Source organism: Orcinus orca, chromosome 4, assembly GCF_937001465.1.
Source record: "Orcinus orca chromosome 4, mOrcOrc1.1, whole genome shotgun sequence".
NCBI lineage: Eukaryota > Metazoa > Chordata > Mammalia > Artiodactyla > Delphinidae > Orcinus > Orcinus orca.
The window spans coordinates 101,663,094-101,685,040 of record NC_064562.1 but is presented as its reverse complement, the minus strand read 5'-3'; the positions used below and the strand labels follow the sequence as shown (position 1 = coordinate 101,685,040).

General features: G+C 37.0%; 1 protein-coding gene and 1 non-coding gene across 2 annotated transcripts in view; one reads left to right on the top strand and one right to left on the bottom strand.

Moving 5' to 3' along the window:
* The window catches only part of STIM2 (stromal interaction molecule 2), a 168,421-nt gene that overhangs the window by 117,848 nt on the left and 28,626 nt on the right, over positions 1-21,947 (top strand). The window contains exons 4-5 of the mRNA XM_004266218.2: positions 16,289-16,400; positions 20,588-20,703. Of these exons, the coding sequence (XP_004266266.1) occupies positions 16,289-16,400; positions 20,588-20,703 (228 nt within the window). The remainder of the gene's footprint in view (positions 1-16,288; positions 16,401-20,587; positions 20,704-21,947) is intronic.
* On the bottom strand, positions 2,546-2,619 carry TRNAW-CCA (transfer RNA tryptophan (anticodon CCA)). The gene has a single exon. It is a non-coding gene; the product is annotated as a tRNA-Trp (tRNA).

Genomic DNA, 21,947 nt, shown 5'->3' with positions numbered 1-21,947 from the left:
GGGTCTTGCGGTGAACTGGTAGAGGGAGGTAGCAGAGAGGTCTGATTTGAGATATAGTTTGAAGGAATAGCTGGTAGGATTTGCTGTTGGATTAGATTTAGGAAGTTGATCGGGGTGGGGACAGGAAATAAGGACGGTGCCTAGGTTTTATGTATTATCTGTGGTATTAAAATTTCTTGGAGATGGAGGTAATTAGGGGAAAAAGAAGTTGAAACAGGCTCAGTTGGGCCTGATCAATAATGGGAAGAAAAAAAAAAACGTTGAGAAACATGGAGATCACGATGCAAAGAAGTGAAGGACTGAATGCTGAGAGGAGAAGGATCCTGGAAAGAAGAGAGAGAAGACGTGACCAGTGAGGTATGAGGGGAACCGGGAGAATCTAGAGTGCTGAAGTATATGAAGGAAATATTTTAAGAAAGAAGGCATAGTCAGTATCAGATGCTCCAGAAGTTTGAGTAAGCTCGCGACAGAGACCCACCATTGGATCGGGAAAGTAGAGGCTGAGGTTGCTGGTGATCTGGACAAAGCAGTTGCACTGTAGTGGTGGAAGTGAACGTCGGATCGGAGTGGATAAAAGAGGAAGTGCAGACAGTAAATACTGTTGACTTTTCAAAAGGAGAAGAGAAGTGGGGCTGTGATAACCTGAAGATAAATATGACATGAAGGCAGTTTTTTTTATTTTTTAAAAGGTGGAAATATATAAAAGTGTGTTTTTTAATGGAATGACCCAGTTGAGAAAAAATTGATGTAGGAGAAAATCAATCTATATTAATTAAAAACTATATTTAACTTAAGGAAAGTGTAGGTATGTAGTCAGGGGCTTAATCCACCCTGGTTATCTGCATTTCTCTGTTTCTTTCTGGATTTTGCTTTTATTTTCTCCTACTGCATTTCCTAGGGGCTAAACTCTGTGGCTGTGGGCAGTTGTAAACTTACCTTTTTCCAGGATCTTGACCAAAGAGAAAGGAGTCTTTCCTGCCTGCTCTAGTTCGAAAAAGTTAAGGAAGTAACTGACTTAGGTAATGTGGCAATATTCTCTGATTACTTCCTTTTCTGACCCCCTTTCCCTGGTGATCATGAGTCTTGTCTCAGAAGACGACAGAGAGAAAAGGAGTACCTAGTTGACAAACAGCTATAACAGATTGATGAGCAAGAGAAACTAGACTTTGACAAGAGTAGGTAGAAGAAAAGCTTAGAAGGTTATTCTGGATCCAGAAGTAGGTGTGTGGGGTCTGGCAGCATGGGTCCCAAGATGTAAAATATAGCCACTCCTTCAGAAAATCTGATATGTTCTTGACATTTTCAGGCCAAAATTTTTGGATTATAAATGGATTTTCTCATATACCTCTTTTTTTCCCCACTCTGAATTTTATGATGAGTATATTATTTCCCAAATATACATGCTTTATTAAATCCCATTTTGGTATTTTAATTAAATGAGCTAATATAACTCATCACTGGACACTATATCAGTAAATTTTGCTCTACTTCTACCCTTTCCAAAATCTTCCTTGTGGGCTGGCTTCCCTGGTGGCACAGTGCTTGGGAGTCCACCTGCCGATGCAGGGGACACGGGTTCGTGCCCCGGTCCGGGAGGGTCGCACATGCTGCGGAGCGGCTGGGCCCGTGAGCCATGGCCGCTGGGCCTGCGTGTCTGGAGCCTGTGCTCTGCAACGGGAGAGACCACAACACTGAGAGGCCCGCGTACCGAAAAAAAAAAAAAAATCTTCCTCGCTGTTACAAATTTTCACCTCTGCACAGCTCTTTTTACTTTGACAAGGTGAAACCCTGACTTTGTTCACCTAGATCACCAGACATGTCTGTACTGTGCAAGAGGAAACATAGGTGTTTTTAAAAGGATCATTGGAGGATCAAAGAAGTGAATTCGAGGAGGCAAAAACTAGGTGCTGTCATTCTGAGTTAGTTTGGAAATCTTGAGAAAGTGATGCCCTCCAGATATACATGTTAAGTTTAGGAAATATATGATTCTTGGCACATGACCTAAACACCCCCAAAAGGCAAATAGTATTCATCACACTTAAGTAATATCTAAGAATACCAACTACTGTCCGCAACTACCGGTAACTTTACTATAAAGAGCCTAAGAATGTAGAAGGTTTTTGCAGTGCTGTGTGTTCATGATGTCCTAGAGTTCTTATCTTTTGAGTTACTCATGAATTTTTGCCAAGTGAGGTCTTCTCAGTAGGGAAAAGAACAAATATAACATTAGAGAGTCAATGAATATAAAGTTTCTAAAGGCGTCCAGAGAATTGTCTAGGAAGATATGCTTTTATGAAATTATAAAAAGAGTTATTAAATTATAAGTAGCTATAGGCAGTACTTTGCTGTTATCAGTTCTAGGAAAAGCAATACTTTTATGAGATTTAGACTACTATAAGAAATGGAAGTTTTATTTAGTTTACGGTGCTGTCTTCATTTTCTATATATATATATATTTTAAAATATTTATTTATTTATTTGGCTACCCTGGGTCTTAGTTGCGGCTCATAGGACCTTTTAGTTGCAGCATGCATGCGGGATCCAGTTCCCTGACCAGGGATCGAACCCGGGGCCCCCCGCACTGGGAGCGCGGAGTCTTAACCACTGGACCATCAGGGAAGTACCTTCTATATTTTTTAATGAAAAATTTGGATAATATTTTTTCAGAAATTAATTTGATATTGTGATTGTCTTTCATTTTTCTTAATAGGAAGTAAGGAGCAGAATTTTCTGAAATACCAAATTGGTGTAATATTTTTATTAGTAGCATTTGTGTAGACTGAAGACATGGATAAATTACGAATAGATATGGTATTTGTCTTCTGGAATGTAAGAATTTGTTTATTTTGCAAGTAAATTGGCTAGGCAGGACTTAGAGGTCACTTCTATGGTTTTTGGTTTGTCAACACTTCCATTAAAAGAGATAATCGGGGCTTCCCTGGTGGTGCAGTGGTTGAGAGTCCGCCTGCTGATGCAGAGGACACGGGTTTGTGCCCTGGTCTGGGAAGATCCCACATGCCGTGGAGCGGCTGGGCCCGTGAGCCATGGCCGCTGAGCCTGCGCGTCCGGAGCCTGTGCTCCGCAACGGGAGAGGCCACAACAGTGAGAGGCCTGCGTACCGCAAAAAAACCCAAAAAACAAAAAAACAATAAAGTAGATAATCATTACTCACTAGAAATAAGAGGGCAATTTATAATTTAAGAACAACTCTGAATTTAATTATTTGGAAATAACTTCTTGTTTTGTCTCCAACACTGTTTCACCAAAGTAAGCAGAATTACTTTCTTCCCCATTGACACAGCTGGGGCCTGAAAAAAAAAGAAAAAAGTTAAAGCAGGAAAGCGCTTCTGGATCTGGGAAATAAGTCAATTCAAGAGAACAAAGAAATATAACTGGGAATTATTGAATAGACAATTAGAAAAGGCAAAAAAAAAAAAAGGTTATTTCAACTCCAGCTCTACTTTTACAGTAGCGAAATAGTAAAGTTTAAATGTTTTAGTGTTTTAAACCAATGTAGTCACAATGTTCCTAAAAAAAAAAAACTACTTAAATTTCAGGTTATTCCTGAATGCAACCAAAGTTAAGAGAAGAATTGGTCTTCTTTAAAGTCTAGTTTTCAAAAGTGTCATAAATATATACTTTTTAATTTTTTTAAATTTTTAGTTTTTTTTGCTATATGCGGGCCTCTCACTGTTGTGGCCTCTCTCGTTGCGGAGCAGAGGCTCCAGATGCGCAGGCCCAGCGGCCATGGCTCACGGGCCCAGCCGCTCCGCAGCATGTGGGATCTTCCCAGACCGGGGCACGAACCCGTGTCCCCTGCATCGGCAGGCGGACTCTCAACTACTGCGCCACCAGGGAAGCCCATAAGTATCATAAATATTTTTGTAGTAGTTTATTATTAGTTTTTTGCTAAATAAACATCATAAATCTGTACTAGAAATTTCCAATATTATGAACTTAGGATCTTACATCTTTTCAACCTGCTACTAAATGAATGTTGAACAACAAGTAAACGTTTTATGGATTCTGAGGCTTTATAATCACTGAGGTCTCTCATCTTTTAGTTACTGGTATCTTGAGAAACTCCAAGGTACAGCTGTCCTTTCCTAGAGAGACAGTATTCCACAGAAAGTGTGGAGCTTGACTTCTTAGATTCAATTATTTGTGTAACACTTAGTATATTTTTTTTCCCCCTTGTGCAAGTACCTTAATCTTTGTCTTTAACTTTCCCCATCTGTAAAATGTAGGTAGTAATAGTACCCACCTTAGAGGATTGTGTTGAGGATTAAATGAGTTAATCAATATATAGAGCTTAGAACAATACTTGACAGCTAATAAGGGCCTAATATTTGCTATTATCATTGTTAGTGTTAAAAGATTACCACACTTTCTTGAAGAAAACCATAAAATACAAAAGTAATGAAGAAGTTAGCAATTATTAGAACTTTCTGCCTGCATAATTGAAAAAGAAAGATTATTAATACAGTTTTTTTAATTGAAAGCAATTTCAAATTTAGTGAAAAGTTGCAGGACCAGAACAAAGAACTCATATACACTTTGTCCGGAGACCCTCATTCCAATTTTGCCTTTTATCCTCATAATGACCTTTATAGCCAAAGGATCCAAGAGTGTTCATTATACCCAGTTGTCCTGAATTTGTAGTCTTTTTTAATCTGGAACAATTCCATAGTATTTCCTTGCCTTGCGTGTCTTTGGCCAGTAATTGTCAAAAGTGTCATTTTGTAGATTGTATCTAAATTAGGATTTGTTTGATGTTTTCATATGATTAGATCCCTGTTAGGCATTTTGGGCTGGACTGTCACAGAAATGATTCTTTTCATTAAATCCTTTTGAGTGGCACATGGTGTCAGTTTGTCTTATGTAGTGTTACCTTTGATCACTTGATTAAGATAGTGTCTACTCCGTTTCTGTAACTGTAAAGTTACTTTTTCCCCCTTTGTAATTAATACCTTTTGTGTGTGTGTGTGTGTGGAGACTTTGTAACATCACATTCCTCATAGCACTTTCACCCACTAGTTTCAGCATCTGTGAATGTTTCTTGCCTGAATTATTTACTACTCTGATGGTTGCCAAATTGTAATTTTTCAAATTCCATCATTCCTTCTATTTATTAGTTGCATTTTACTCTAAGGAAGAAATTTAAACAGCGTATTGTCAACATCTTGGCCTGTGAAAATGGTGGGAGATAACAGACATCTTGAAAATAGAAATTGGGGAAATAGTGAATCTCAAAATCTTATGACTGTTCTGAAGATTGATCTTCTGCATTTATTCATTTATGTCAGCATGGACTCCTGGATTTGTTGCTCTCATTATTTTAATGCTTAAATTGTCCCAACTATGGCTAGTGGGAAGCCTTTCAGGCTGGCTTTTCTATTCTTTCACATGTATGTCTCTATCATTTTTTGAGCTTTCCTTGTATTCTGGCACAAAAAGATGTTCCAGGCTTATTTTGTTATTTCTCACCCCTACCCCTGGAAACAACCATTTCTCCAAGGAGTTCTGGTTACTTTTAGTTGAGGTGGTATTTAGAAACCAAGATTTGCACACTAGGTGTTCTCATTGCTACTGAGGTATTATTCCCAGGCCTTCTCAGTGGACAGAGTTAAGAAACACACACACACACATCTCTATTTACTTCTCTCTCTATATTAAAAGTCACGAGTTCTCACTGATACCTGATACCGGTTCACATTGATACCAGTCTAACACTACTGGATTAATTCTAGCTGGTTAATTGTAGTTAACTTCTTTCCCTATTTGTATCTCATTTCACTGACTATGAAACACCTAGCTCTGTTATCTTCAATATATTTTCTAATTTGCTGAGTCCCCCTGTACATATTCAGTCTCTTGACACCTTTGGGCTGCTCCCTCACTCAGAAGCCTGCCTTGTAGGGACCTAGTGTTCCCATTGTCCTCATTATGCAGACTCTGCCCACCACTACCTATCTTCCCATCCTCACATGGAACCCAGCTACTGCTAGGCAATTTGAGAATTAAAAAAGACTTTGGAGAGAAGTCGAGTGAGCACTATACAGTGACATTGTATTAAGGAGTTCATCTTTATGAATTTATTTTTATCACTGAAGCACATTATTCACATTTTTCCTTCATCACATAACTCTAGCTATTGACAAAGGTCCCCTGTGAATGGGAAGGCTATTTAGTATTTTAATGTTTCAATCATTGTGTCAGTAGTACTCAGAAAACAAGTGAACTTTTCCTAAATTGTTTTGGCATTAATAGTAATGAGTTAAACCACTACTCTATATAGTAGTTGAAACCTAAGTTGGAAAATGCTATATACCAAGTAAATGCAGCTAATAGCATTTGTGAACTGTTAGAATTTTAAATGCTACATGTACTAGAAAAAGTCATATCAAAGTTCCTAGGTAATATTATCTTGAAAATGCTTTTACCGTTGGAATTGGTGAATTTTTCTATTCTGGGAGAAATAAGGATTAACACATTTAGCATGTGATGTCTCTTCTTACCTGGAGATGTGTGACAAGAAGCTGTGAAAGCTCCACTTTTAACTGGCCTTTGATTTAATACCCTTTAGAAATAAGGTATTTATTAACTGGGCTTTGTGTTCATTTTTGTTGAACTTCCTCTTAAAGTCAATACATTTTCTTACATTGAGCTTTACGTTAGTCTTGGTAATAATTTCTTGACTCTGATGTTTTACGTTTATTTTATTTAGTGCCCGGGAGTAATTACTGTGCACTCAGTAAATATTTGTTGAATATAAGAATCCCAGGTCACCTGTGCAGATAGTCTTTTGAAGAAACTCCCAAATTCCAAGAGAAAAAAAATTGAGCATTTTTGAAATCTTAATAGAAAATTAATGCAGACATTTGTAAATATAATAATTATAATTATAGAATTGTTGTTCAACATATTCTTTGAAAAGTAGCATCCTTTCTTTTTTATGAAGCTTAGCCGGACTTTTGAAAAAGTTGGTTGCTTTATCTAGAAATGCCACTCTTTTTAAAAGTGAATGCAAAGGTGACATTTTCTTGGCAGCCTTGGTTAATAAATCATTTTGTAATTCATTCACTCATCTAGCAAGTATTAATTGAGTTCCTAAGAAACAACTGCCATTCCACATTTGTTTAGTGCCTGCTGTATTTTTGGCATTGTATATAACATGTTGGGAATATACAAATGAATAAGAGATATTGTCTGCCCTTAACTTATTTTCATTTGATGTGAACTACTCTTTGTAGTCTCAGTTCAGTGTTTTAAAAAAAAAGAAGGTTGAGGGCTGAGTGTAAAGTGGAAGATGCATAACCAGAGATTCAGCCACTCAGTCCCTAATGTCTTCGATGACATTGTAATGAGATGTTTAGGAAAACTTAATTAAACATTTAATTCCCTTATAGCTGTTGAGTCCACTGATTTTGTGGACGTACTTTTAAAGAAAGCAAATTCCTTGAATTTACTTATTTATTATAAGTAACAATATTTATTATATTATAATAATTGACATTTGTGGAACAGTTTTACCATTCCTAAGAGTTATTTCCACATACATTTTGTTCGTTAATCTTCAGAACAGTCATACAACTTTGAGACTGAATGTTTCTCCAGTTTCTATTTTTTAGATATGTCTTTGTTATCTTTCATCATCTTCACGAAACTAGGTGTTGATGGTATACTCCATTTAAATGATAAGAGTGCAGTTTACAACAGGAAAAATATTAAAGCCTTCCCTTAGTGTCCATTATACCACTGTTGGAGAGAGAACACCTGGTAATTTTTGAGTTCTGAACATTCAGACATTTACCAATATTTATATAGAGTGTCTAAAACTTACGTGTAATTCTTGCATGGTAAAAGGTAAGGAGCTCATGAGAGAAAGTGTGTACTTATTTCTCTTTGATACACCTACTAATATCTGCTAATATCTAGACTTCCCAAGTTCAGGGTGTGGCTTTTAGGTGTCCAGATATAGCATGGTGCAGGAATTTAGTCCTGTTAACAGAGACATGCCCCACTGACCACTGTGCAGACGAGGCGCTCACGTGCTGGTTCTGTTCTAAAGATAAGCCTCTCTTGATTATGCTGAGCAGCTGATCATCTGAAGTCTCACTCAGAACGGATACCACAAAGTCTATAAACCGCCTGAGTTGAGATTAAGTGTGGAAAGCTTTAAACATTTTCATTTTTTATATTTTAAAAAGTTATTTTTTTAATGTTTATATTACATTTAGATAAAATTGCTTTTCATCAAAGTCCTGCTATGTTGAACCTTTGGTTAGTTGCAGTTTCCCCAGATAAATTGTCTGTCACTGTAAGAACTTCTGAGGCTTTTGTAACTTAAATTTCTTAGTTGAAATTGAATTTAGAGAAGCTGTGAATACTGGTCTGCACCTATATTTTAGAAATTATAACGTCACATAAACATGCCAGTAATTCAGATATTTTTCAAACAACAAATAATTTTTAGCTTGTGTATCAGAGTAGCTTCAAAATATAGAACTTGTTTTACTAACCATTTCATATGGCCAACTTTAAGTATAGTTACTTTTGTTAACAATGTTTCTTCTTTCTCCTTCCTGACCCCCTTACCACACCTTTTGTTACTTATAAAGAAGTTTTCGTACTTTAATAGAAAGTAGTAAGTGTGTAGTAACTGTACTGTATGTAGCTATATGGTACTGTATTAAAATATCACAAGTTGATTTCTTTGAAATACATTAGTTTCCCAAAAGAAACTGTTAAAGCAATGTTAGTTGCTTTCCTAACATTAAGAACATTACAGGGCTTCCCTGGTGGCGCAGTGGTTGGGAGTCTGCCTGCCGATGTGGGGGACGCGGGTTCGTGCCCCGGTCCGGGAGGATCCCACATGCCGCGGAGAGGCTGGGCCTCTGAGCCATGGCCGCTGGGCCTGTGCTCCATGATGGGGGCGGGGGGCACAGCAGGGAGAGGCCCGTGTACTGCAAAAAAAAAAAAAAAAAAGAACATTACAAATGTTTTTATCATAAATTTAGAAGATAGCAGTTTTTAAAAAGTAGTAGGAGATATTAAGAAATGAAATGCAGAGTAAATGTAAATGGTGTGTCTGTTATACGCAAGGTGTGACACAGCTGATGGTGGCTTTGAAATTTTCTCAGTATGCAGAGGAGGGGAGGAGGAAGTGCATAATGGTTAAGAGTTGGGGCTTTGAAGTCGATGTAGCTTTGAATCCTATCTCCACTGCTTACTTGGTGTGTGAATTTAGACAAGTTACTCATACTCTCTGAGACTCAGCTTCCTGATCTGTAAACCAAGATTATAATATTACTCCTAAAACCTAGTTCATAGGGTTGTTGAAAGGATTTCATGAGATAATTCATGTAAAGCATTTAGCACAGTTCCTGGAACTTGCCAAGTGCTCACAAAATGTTAGGTACTATTTTATTAACATGTCTGTACATGCACACTAATGCTTTATAATTAGAAATTAGTTTTCTCCCTCACAGTATTTAGGTGATTTCACAAATCATCTTTGAAGGCTTTTAGGACAGCATGTACTTAATATTAAATACAACAGATGAAAACTCACATCGTGGTACTTCACTAAGCTGTTTTGTATTTTTAGGCCTGTAACTTAATACAAGTATATGACTAAGTGCACTGGGTGCATTGGTTTTATAAGATTGCCTTCTGCAGATGAAATGAGCAAGTAAATACATATATTTAAATCTTCTGAAGTTTCTCTTTTACACTGTTCATGTCTGTCACATTTGTTTAAGGCAGAGATGGACTGGAAACACACAAATTCTCATCTCATCCAGCTGTCAAACACATGGCAATAAAACTAGCACCTTAACCTCCATTGTAAGTCTCTGTGATCCTCTTTTGGAGTCAGGGATTCTCTCTTTGAAATGGGATATCATGAAAACAGTATTGTTTGTCTTTCATTCCACTATGGGATAGCAAGTAGACACAAAAAACAAAACAGGTTCTTTAAGGAAGAAAAAAGTCAGTTATATTCAGCTAATACTTAAATGGCAACTTTATGCTGGGCTGCTGGAAGCTTACAGTATGGTAGGAACATAAGATGTAATTAAGCAAACTGTTACAAAATAAGGCAGCACATATGATATGCCATTTGGTAGAAATAGTAAGTACTATAGAAATTCAGGGGAGGGAGAGATCACTTTCAGTTGGAGTGTTTCTTCTACTTATAACCTAGTTTGTACAACTGAGCATGTACCTATGCATGACTCATGAGTCTCTTAGAAGGCTGCTTTTGCTGAGTGGCCACAGGAATGCTTGATTCTTTACCTCTCTGTTGCTGGGTATTTCTAGCCCTTACTATCTCTTTTTTTTTGCGGTACGTGGGCCTCTCAGTGTTGTGGCCTCTCCCGTTGCGGAGCACAGGCTCCAGATGCGCAGGCTCAGCGGCCATGGCTCACGGGCCCAGCCGCTCTGCGGCATGTGGGATCTTCCCGGACCGGGGCACGAACCTGTGTCCCCTGCATCGGCAGGCGGACTCTCAACCACTGCGCCATCAGGGAAGCCCCCTTACTATCTCTTCATTCTCCCCATTACTATAGCTTCTACTGCTGTCTCCTCTGAGGCCCAGTTACTGTTTTTCATCTTTTCAAAGTGTTGGTCCAAACTAATTATATGGAGGTGGCATTGACAATAGCAAGTAGGAAGGGCAAGAAAGAGGAACTGTTTTGGTGTAGAATCAGGATTCTCATTCCCTATTACAGAAAGAGCCCTTTAGATAGCAGCAAAGGGAGCATGGAAAGGAGAGTCCTCATAGTGCCTCTGTTCCTGTGAAAAATCCATAAATGTGTTCTCCCACACCCCCTCATCTCCTGGAGATTTGGTTCTAGTCACCATCCTGTCCCCACTCTCCCCTGTCCCACACTACTTCTTTGGCTCCAGAGCCCTGCTCCAGCTCTCAATCCCCTGACTCTTTGAAATCTTACCCTTCAGGCTATTAGAGCCCCCTTTTCAAGTTCTAGGAGTCAGTCCCATGACGAAGAACTGGTGTAGCTCCATTGGGCTATTGTGTTCCTACTCCAGGCCTTCAGTAGGCCATGATGCTTACTTAATGCCTTTAGTGGAATCCTGAATCCATTAACGCAATTACCCACAGCAGATTGCTCATATGTAATGTTTAACTCTTGAATTACTATTAGTACTGTACGTCTGGAAGCTTTTTTTCTATGAGAAAATGTGTTTTGAATTTTAACGTTAAATAGTGAGCTCTTCTTTTAAATCAGGAGCCACCTATATTGGCAGTGAACTTGGAGTCAGAAGATTTGAGTTCAGATGCTAGCTGTGTAACTACATTGTAATTACATGGCCTCTCTTGGCTAAGGTTCTCTCTATAGACTGTAGAGGTAACAGCTGTCTCTCAGATGTGGTTTGGAGGTGTTAAATGAGAATGTACGTGAAAATGTGTAGTAAAATATAAAATCCTGTATCAAAGGAATGTGGCATTATGGTGTTAATAATCACTGTGTTAGGTAAAAGAACAAGTTCCTGCCCACACAAGCACGGACAGTTACATTAGAGTATGTGATAAATCCTTTGGCAGATATAGGTACATGTGATCAGGGGCGCAAGGAAGAGCAACTATAATCTGGAAATGGATAGATGGGGAAAGCTTCGTGGGGGAGTGACTTCCTGATCTGAAGGCTAAGGAGGAGCAAGCCTGGCAAAGAAGGAAGAAGGGAAAGCCATTCCAGGTTGAAGGAGTGGCATGGGGGAATATGGCAGATTTAGAAAGCTGCATATATGGTTTCAAGTATGGAGCATAAACCGTCTACTTGTAGTGCCTCATTTGATTATGAGGACCACTTACCTAACTCTAAAGAGGTAATGTTGTACAGTGGTAGACAATTTTAGAAATGGACTTGGTCTGAAACCTTGTTTGACCATTTAGTAATCTGTTTTATCTAATTAGAAACTTCACCTTCATGAACTTATAGGTTCAGTATGATGATGAAAATACCTACTTCAAAACGGTTGTTGCAATGGTGGTTTGAAATAAGTTTTGCAAATCTCCTGGTGTTTAATAAACATGTAGTAAATGTTAGGAACGGTTTTGTTGCTGTCCTAAAAGTTCTTAGAGTTACTTTTTCCCTCTCAGTATTCTATAATCTACTGTTCTAGGTTAACAGTTTAGCAATATTTTAAACGTTATCTCTTGTTCATTATAACAAAATCATAAAAACAGAATTTAAATGAATTTTAAAGATGGTCTAGCTCAATTTCATTATTTTGTGTGTGTGTTGAGAAACTGAGTCACAGTTAAATAATCTGGCTATGATATCACAATGAGTTGGTGACACATCTGGGACTAGGATCAGGTCTGTTTGAATTCCAGAGTTCTTTCTATTGGTCTTGGAATAAATTGCCAAAAATCACTCAAAGACACCAACCTATGGCACTGGCCACAATTTCTAGCAGAAACAATATAAGTTAACAATGTAGAAACTGACATTTCTGTAGCTTTAGATAGATTAAAAAAATCTGTATTTTTAAAGGAGTATCATATCCTTCTCTGCCTGCCCTCTGGTGGGAATGGTATTTAGCAACAGCACACGTGAAAGAGCAGTGGGAGGCAGATAATAAGGAGCTGGATAATTCTGTTTTTTAAATTTACTTTTTTAAATTGAAGTATAGTTGATTTATGGATAATTCTTAAATGAATAATTAATTCCTTTGCCATCAAAAATTTATCATACAGATTCTTATTTCTGTTTGAATCTCCTTTCTAAAATATGAAAATAGATTTTCATAATACTTCTCAATTAAACACGCTCTACTTTGTTTATTCAAGAGGATCCAATAGATAATTTGTTTAGTGCCTTTTGTGTACCAAGTGCTAGGGCTAGAATGGTGAGCAAGAAACTTATGCTTTAGTGGTATAAACAGATGTTGAAACAATAATCATACAAATAAATAATTATAATTAGTTAAATGCTATGCCTAAAAGTACAGAGTGATATATGATCATATAGTAATGTTTGAGGAGGCTCCCCTGAGGAATTAAAGTTTTAACTGAGATATGAAGGCTTCATAAAGTAAGTAGGCAAAGATGAGTCAGAAGGATAGAGAAAAGGAAAGAGGAAATAGCAAAGGCTCTGAGGAAGGACATAGTATATTATCTGTCCTAAGAATTGAAAGACAATTTACTGTAATTGGAGCATAGAAAGCTAATATAAAATACAGCTCCTGCTCATGAGAAGTGAAGGTATTTCCTAGGCATCACCAAAGAAACCAAATAGCACAAGAAGAAGAAATAAACCTCCCCCCCCCCACCAAAATAAAATGTGTGCTCTGTGTTAGAATTTTGGAGTTTTACAGATTCATTGAAAAGAAAATTACTTTAGAACCACTATAATATTCTGTTTATTAGATGGAGTAATACTAGGATTTGTGTACTTTAAACATGTATTATTTTTCATTTGATTTTTCTTATTTTCTATCTTGGTTCATTGGGAATTGATGTACTGGAGTGTTTAGATCAGGGACTTTTGCTTTTGATCAGCTGAACAGCCATAGAAATGACAGAGAGAATCTTACCCTGTTTTCTTGGCTGAGGTTTTTGTGTGGGTGTGTGAGGTGCAGCTGCACCGTCGGTTTCTTGGCAGTCAAGGCAAGGCGATTCTCACTGCAGTTCATCTTGGATGGGAAGAAACTTAAGATAAAAAGGCTACTTTGCATGTATTAAATTCAGTGGAAAGCACCCAGGGCCTGAACCTTTGGCTGATATTTATTCTAAGTTATTTGGCTAAATGGATACAGCAACCTCAGGCACATGCCCAAGCTTATGGCAGGAACACATGAAAGAGAGATCATTAAAAATATAGTCAAAGCTTTGTCTCAGTATAAAATTATCAAATACCATCTGTAATTTAAAAATTAATTTTTGTTAATTTTTTGTTTATGATTTAGTTAAGCTTTTCCTCTAAAAAACACTTAATGAAAAAGGCAGATTGCTAACACCCAAGCTTTGCTTGCAAAAGTTAATTCATAATCAGAAAGATCTTATCTCAGATTTATCACAGATGGATTCCCATCTCTGCTTTTATTGCTCATTTGTTTTCTTCACTCTCCTTTGGCCTATTCTGTGATCTATAAGCATTTTGTTTCTCCACACCCTCAGATGAAATGCAGACGAATATGGAGCTCTTTTTTTAAGCACATTTGCATCCTTTCCTTTGGATAAACTTATCATTGTTCTTCCTACTCTTCAAGTATCAACAGAAATGTCTGAGTTGCTTCCAGTGTTTAACTGCTTGCTTATATCTCTACTATTATTTAATATTATTGCTCTTAGAGTAGTGTAGAATCAGGTCCTGAGGTCAGTTGGCCTGGGTTCAGATCCAGTTCAGCTACTGCTATCTTGGTCCCATTAACTTCTCAATTTCTTATCTCCAAAATGGAGATAATCATGTTAGTGCCTCATAAGTTTTTTTTTTTTTTTAAGGTTTAAAGGAAAAAATGCATATAAAGGGCTTAACTCAAAATAAGTGTCTAGGGCTTCCCTGGTGGCACAGTGGTTGAGAATCTGCCTGCTAATGCAGGGGACACAGGTTCGAGCCCTGGTCTGGGAGGATCCCACATGCCGTGGAGCAACTAGGCCCGTGAGCCACAACTGCTGAGCCTGCGCGTCTGGAGCCTGTGGTCCGCAACAAGAGAGGCCTCAATAGTGAGAGGCCCGTGCACCGCGACCAAGAGTGGCCCCCGCTTGCCACAACTAGAGAAAGCCCTCGCACAGAAACGAAGACCCAACACAGCAAAAATAAATAAATCAATTAATAAACTCCTACCCCCAACATCTTCTTTAAAAAAAAAAAAGTGTCTAGGAGAAGAAACATTAGCTATTCTTTTCTTCATGATTTAGAACCAATCTCCTAGAATCCATTAACAGCTATCTTCACATCTTCTGGGTGATTTCATTTAGTCTAAAGACCATCTGTATGCTCATGACTTCTAATTTATATCTCTGTTCCTTACCTCACTCTTCCCCAAGCTTAAGATTTGTATATCTGACTGCTACGTATATCTGCACTTAAATATCTAATACATACTTCAAACATAACATGTCTAAAAATAGAACTTTCGACCTCTATCACCTGCCCCTACTTGCCTCCCCAGTTTGTTCCTCCTCATTCTTTCCTATCCCAGTTAGTGGCAGCACTCTTCGTACTTTTTTTGACTTTCCTCTAGCTATCAGACCCCATCCATTTCATCAGAACATCTGAAAGCATTTTCCCCAGAATATGTCCTGAATCTGACCACTTGTCACCATATCCTCTACTAGCACCTTAGTCCAAGGGAATATAACCCCTTTTGCTTGGACAGTTATGGAAGGAATGGTCTCCTTATTCCTCTCTGTTTTCAGTCTTGTCTCTCACAATTCATTCTCCACATTGGATAGTGATATTTTAAAAACATAGATTATTTACGTCTCCTTCTTCTTATTGAAATTAGAAAAATATCCAGAATTTTTGAAAGTATTTTTTGACCTGTCCCCTCTGACTACTTTCTTTCTCTCAAACACAGCTAGTTCATTCCTTATCTTAAGGTTTTTACACCAGCTTTCTCCTGTGTTTGGATTATTTTTTCTCCTAGATCATCACAATGTTGACTCCTTGCTATTTTTAGGTCTTAATTCAGGTAACAGCTCCTCAGAGAGACTTTACCCTGACATCTTTTCTTTCTTAATAGCTGATCACTATCTGAAATTTCCTCCTCTTTTCTTCCTCCTTTTGTTAATTGCCCCTCCCCACTCCCAAAAGAATTTGTTTTATGAGAGCAACGACTTTATCCATCTTCTTTATTGCCATATTCCCAGTGCTTAGAATGGAACCTGATACTCAGGTTTACAATATTATATGGATGGATGGCTAAATGAAAGAATAAATATATATCTGGTAAGTTTACAACCAGGGAAATAGTGGATTATTTCGTCCTGTTCAAACTTTGCATAGATGCTTGTTTTAGAATTAACCATGCTAATATTTTATCTTTTCCTTTATGTGTCTTCTCTGTTCTAGATTATAAGCCCTTAAGGGTAGGAGGTATGTCTCCATTGTCTTTAGCTTTCCATAGAATGCTACATATTATTGTAGTACTTATTATTGATTGAATTGAATTGAAAATTCAGTCTAACATCTTTATTTCCTCTGAAGTTATAGTATTGTTATACATATGTGTATGTATATAAGTTTATATATATAATTTATATAAATTCTGAAAGCAGATGTGTTTAAAATATTCCTTCTCTTTTCATCTTTTGCAGTTCATAATTGGACCCTTGAGGACACGCTTCAGTGGTTGATAGAATTTGTTGAACTACCCCAATATGAGAAGAATTTTAGAGACAATAACGTCAAAGGAACAACGCTTCCCAGGTGGGTCTTTATTATTCAAATGTATTTTTTGTACTCCTGGAGAATAATGTTACTTTTCAAAGCAAAATCTACAAGTTACTTCTGTGGCTAAGTGCTCAAAGAAAATATTATAAATATATCCATTCTTTGATAGCTGTACAGTGTGAATTTGCGAGCTTTAACCAATTTTTCTTGCCTAAATAATCTGGCCTTCTAAAAAAATTATTCCTAAGGAAAGTAATTTTGAAAATTAGAAGGTAGGTCAACTACATCTTTTTTAGATAACATCAAAGGGCCAGCCTCTGTGGAGCAGCTAAGCCTGCGATCTGCAACTACTGAGCCAGCGTGCTGCAACTACTGAAGCCAACACATCTAGAGCCCGTGTTCCACAACAAGAGAAGCCACCGCGATGAGAAGCCCGTGCACTGCAACGAAGAGTAGCCCCCAGTCACTGCAACTAGAGAAAGCCTGTGCACAGCAACGAAGACCCAATGCAGCCAAAAAAAACAAAAAAACCCCAAAAAACAAAGGACCAACCTCTGACCCCGTTGTAAATGTAACAAAAGCTTATTCATTTGATATGGATCCACCTTTATGAAAAGACCTATTTGAATGGATTAATGTACAGATCCTTAGTCTTAATTGGTATTCTTTTAATAACAACTCTTAATTTTAGTGACCATATGTTAAACCTCAAAAAAATGAAGTTTAATAAATTGTAAGTAATAACAACGATTTTTGAATGTATATTACATAGAGGTACTGTATATTATCTCATATAAGCTTCATGGTTAAAATGAAGTACAGTGTATTATTACCCCATTTTACAGATTGAAAAAACCAAGTCAGAGAGAAGTTAAATATTTTGCCCAAGGTAGCATTTGAACACAGATAGATCTGATACCAAAGTATAGGATGCCAATTTATTCCTTAGATGTCTGGAATTAATTGTCACTACTTTTCTAAATTATGTTTTAAAAATTCCATTAGCTAACCTAATAATTGTTAAAGATTTAAATGTTAAAATTTGCATAATTCCACTGGAAATTGACCCTTACGAGATTCTTATGTTCCATTCCAACCTAGATTGTTTCTTGTACCAAAAAAGTCTCTCATAGTGCTATCTAATTATTATATGCATATCATATTTCTAATCAATTTACTTATACATCCTATTTAAATAAGAGGCATTTGTTGCTTTGAAGTTTGTATTTTGGATCAAGTTGAAAGTTTTCATATCTTCTTAAATGTATTCTGAAAATCAACATCAGTATTTCTGATTTTACTGTGCACATGACTATAATGATGAAATTATGGAGTTAAGAGTCAAATCAGCAAGTGCATATTGAGTGTCTTTTATGTTCATGGTGCAACTAGATGCTGAAAAGAAGGGAAAAAAATAAAATAAAGTTCTTGCTTTTAAATAAGACAAGTTTCTAAGTTAAAACAGGATAGTAGAGCATTGATGGGATTAGGGTTTTTCAAGTTGTTTGTGTTACCCTGGAACGTATAGAATTTTTCTTATCCTGTCTTTTGGGAAGTTTCTTTATATAACAACAATATGAAATAAAATAGGCTGCTTGATTTTGTTTTTTTGAGCTGCATTGGGTCTTCGTTGCTGCACACGGGCTTTCTCTAGTTGTGACGAGCGGGGGCTACTTTTCGTTGAGGTGTGCGGGCTTCTCATTGTGGTGACTTCTCTTGTTACGGAGCGCAGGCTCTAGGTGCGCGGGCTTTAGCAGTTGTGGCTCGTGGGCTTTAGCAGTTGTGGCTCGCGAGCTCTAGAGTGCAGGCTCAGTAGTTGTGGCGCACAGGCTTAGTTGCTCCGTGGCATGTGGGACCTTCCCGGACCAGGGATAGAACCCATGCCCCCTGCATTAGCAGGCAGATTCTTAACCACTGCGCCACCAGGGAAGTCCAGGCTGCTTGATGTTTTGACCATAAATGTTATAGCCACTTTTTTCTTTTGTTTAAGTAAAGGTTATCAGAGATTACCTCAAATTCTGGTAGAATTGTTGAGATAACATCACACACTTAATCAAAAGATCAGTTTTTTTAAAAATAGTGAACACGTTACTACAGAAGAAAAGCTTATAAATGTGGAAGTTCAGCTTTCAGGTCAGCCCACTGGAGGCTGTTTGAATGGAGGGGAAAGGAAAACTGGAATAGCCTTCATCAAGCCCCTTTCATATGGTAATAGAAATTAGATGAGTCCATTTAAAAGCTTAAAACTTTTATATGGTAATAGAAATTAACTTCACAACTTTTAAACTTAAACTTTTTTGTAGGGTAACTGTAGATATAAGAGCTATTTATAAGAATGTATAAGAAAATGTATTACATATTCCAGATGTACACATACCTACAATAATTCATTATTTTGTTTCCTTTCTGTGGCATTAAAATATATTGTTACATCCGCAGTAGGTAGGTAAAATTATGTTAGTTTTATGTCATGGTTATCTTTAAGCCTTTTATTGTATTTTCTATATTCTGTAATTCTTGTTACCAGAGCTTATATTAAGGCTCTCTTCACCTGACACATGCCTCCTCATTCCTTTCAGACCTGTGTGAACTTTCCTGACATCCTCACCCACTCAGGTAGAATTGCTTCCACCTCTGGGCTCATATAGAACTTTGCATAAAATTCTGTTTTATAGTTTCCTTTTTACTACATCTCATTGTCTGTTTTAAATTTAGTCTACCGATAGTATTGCTATTCATTCATGCATCCATCCATGCATTCATTCATCTGTTATATAAACATTTATCAAGCATCTACTTTTGCCAAGCACCATGCTAGGTTTGGGGATAAAGAGATGAGGCATAGTTTGCCTTCAAGCACTTTGATAAGTGTCATATTGAAGATGTAACAGGAGCATACACAAAAGTTTACCTGCAGAGATGATGAGGGAAGGCATTTTCTATAGGGCAAGTTAGAGTTCTTTACTCTCTAAAGTTTTGTAGAAACCTCATAGGATTTCTGTAACCTGAAATCTTCCTAAATAAAATGTAGTGGTTCAGAGTACAGTCATTGGGATCATACACATTTGGGTTTGAATCCCTGCTTTACTTCTTACTAATTAGTAACCTTGGGCAAGTTACTCAGCCTCGCAGTACCTTAGTTTCCTCATCTATAAAATGGCAATTTTACACATATTATAGGTTCTTTGAATTCTAAAAACCCTTGGCACAGTACCCAGCGCGTAGTACATGCTTGTTTTTTTTTTTTTTTTTTTTTTTTTGCTGTAATCGGGCCTCTCACTGTTGTGGCCTCTCCCATTGCGGAACACAAGCTCCGGACGCGCAGGCTCAGCGGCCATGGCTCACGGGCCCAGCCGCTCCGTGGCATGTGGGATCTTCCCAGACCAGGCACGAACCCATGTCCCCTGCATCTGCAGGCAGACTCTTAACCACTGCGCCACCAGGGAAGCCCGTACATGCTTGTTTTAATCGTCATTGTTATTAACAATTTTATTATTATTATTACGCTTTGTAACCTAAGATTCTTCTTGGCATCATAGTTGGTTGATAAGAAATCTTAACTACTGGGATACTTGGATTTGAAGTCCAAAACAGAGTGATTTTATTTCCTTATTTCACCTGTGCCTTTCGGCACCCTGCATACTTTCTTCATTGCTAATGAAATGGTTCAATACTTCTTACTGCATCAGTCCCTCAGTTTACTCCCCCAGCCAGCGATGACTTTTTACTTTCCATTTATAACTTCAGTGGACTTTAACATTTAAATAGTTTAAATATTAGAATGTAAAGGTATAGGTGTTTTAAAAGATATTTATAAAGAAAAGCAATATGATCTAAATTGAGGATGATTTTTGAAAGTCTGCTATGTTCAGTAAATTACTTACAATTTTCTTGTTGTTTATGAAATGATAGTAAAATGCCAGAGGTAATTAATGCTTATAAAATATTTTGAATTTGATAAATTTCTAAATCATATTGTTATAGCATAAAGTAACCATAGAAAACAAAAACATCAATATAGCAACTAAATTATTAACATACAGGAGTGTTTGCACTGCTGAGTTTTCACTGAAAAGGTTTTCGATACATGTAATAAAGTGTTAAATTGCACAGGATGAGCTCTTAATCATCACTAATATGTAAAGTGTTAAGTATGTTGCTGAAATATTTAAATTTACATACTAGTAATATTTTTAATATATATGTATTTTTTAAATGAACAGGATAGCAGTGCATGAACCTTCATTTATGATCTCCCAGTTGAAAATCAGTGATCGGAGTCACAGACAGAAACTTCAGCTCAAGGCGCTGGATGTGGTTTTGTTCGGACCTCTAACGCGTTAGTATTCTCTCTCACAAAATATGGTGTGAAAGAATAATCAGATCATCCATTGTTGTTTAAAGAAGGAAAAAGTAAGAAATGTGGTAGGCCAAGAAGAATCCTCTGTTAGCTATGAAAGAAATGTAATACTATCTTAAAAGATTTATAGGGTGAGATTTTCTGTCATTGAAATACGGAGTGTGGAATTTTCAAAGCTGGTTACTGATGTAGAAAGTTGTAAAAACTATATGTTAGTTGATGATTTAGAATCAAATTTCTAGATTTAAAGCTCTTTACAGCAGTTTTAATGTTGATGTTATTATAGCTGGATATTCACTGAAGAGTCCTTAAAAAAAAGTTGCAATCTAACCATCTTGATAACAAGAAGTAATAAATCCTAACCTGACTTTATTAATTACCAGGAAAAGGATTTTTAAGATACAGATCAAAAACAGAGGCCCTAGAGGCCTGCTTGAAACTGTACAAAGTAACAGACTATTCTGGCAGAAGTACAAGGTGGAGAATGTTATTTGATTGTTCTAAAGAAGAACATTTAAGAAATCGCTTTGTCGTATTTGTAAGGAAAGTGAACCTTGTTCTTCTTTACCTTGAGAGGAATACTTTCTTCCCAGAAGGGAAGTTTAATATGTTTACTTCATTTAATTTCAAATTTCAGAAAGCTTTGGGGGAAAAATGTTTGAAGAGTACACATTTTAGAGGAATTATATTTTATTTTTCAGAAGCTAAAAAGGGATAACAAAATTAATCCAAGAAAAATGGCTTTCACAAATTATAAATTAAGAGACGAATGGTAATTTTACCTCAATTCTTGAAGTTAAGAGACTTGCAGGTTTCTATAATACCATGTTGGGGGTGCCCCTGCTAGTAAAGGGTTACTGGAGTGGTTGGATGGATTCCATGACTTTACGGGTGGTTCTTTTTTGGCTCAGGCTAAAAGGGCAGCTGGTGAAACAGCTGGAACTCTCCTTTGTGAGAGTTGGTGGAAATTACAAACCCTATGAAATAGAACACTGTTGAAATGCCAAGCATTCCATAAAGATGATACCCTTTCTAACCTTTTCCTTATCCTAAGTTTTCAACTGAATCTATTGGGGGTTGTCTTCTGTGAGATTCGATCTAGTTTTTTCATGTGAATGATTGGTGAAAATAGGAATTAGACTATAGAATTTGTCTCTATATACAAACTGGTCAGGAATATTTATATTTTATTAATCCAAGAACAAACCACTCTCTAAGCCAAA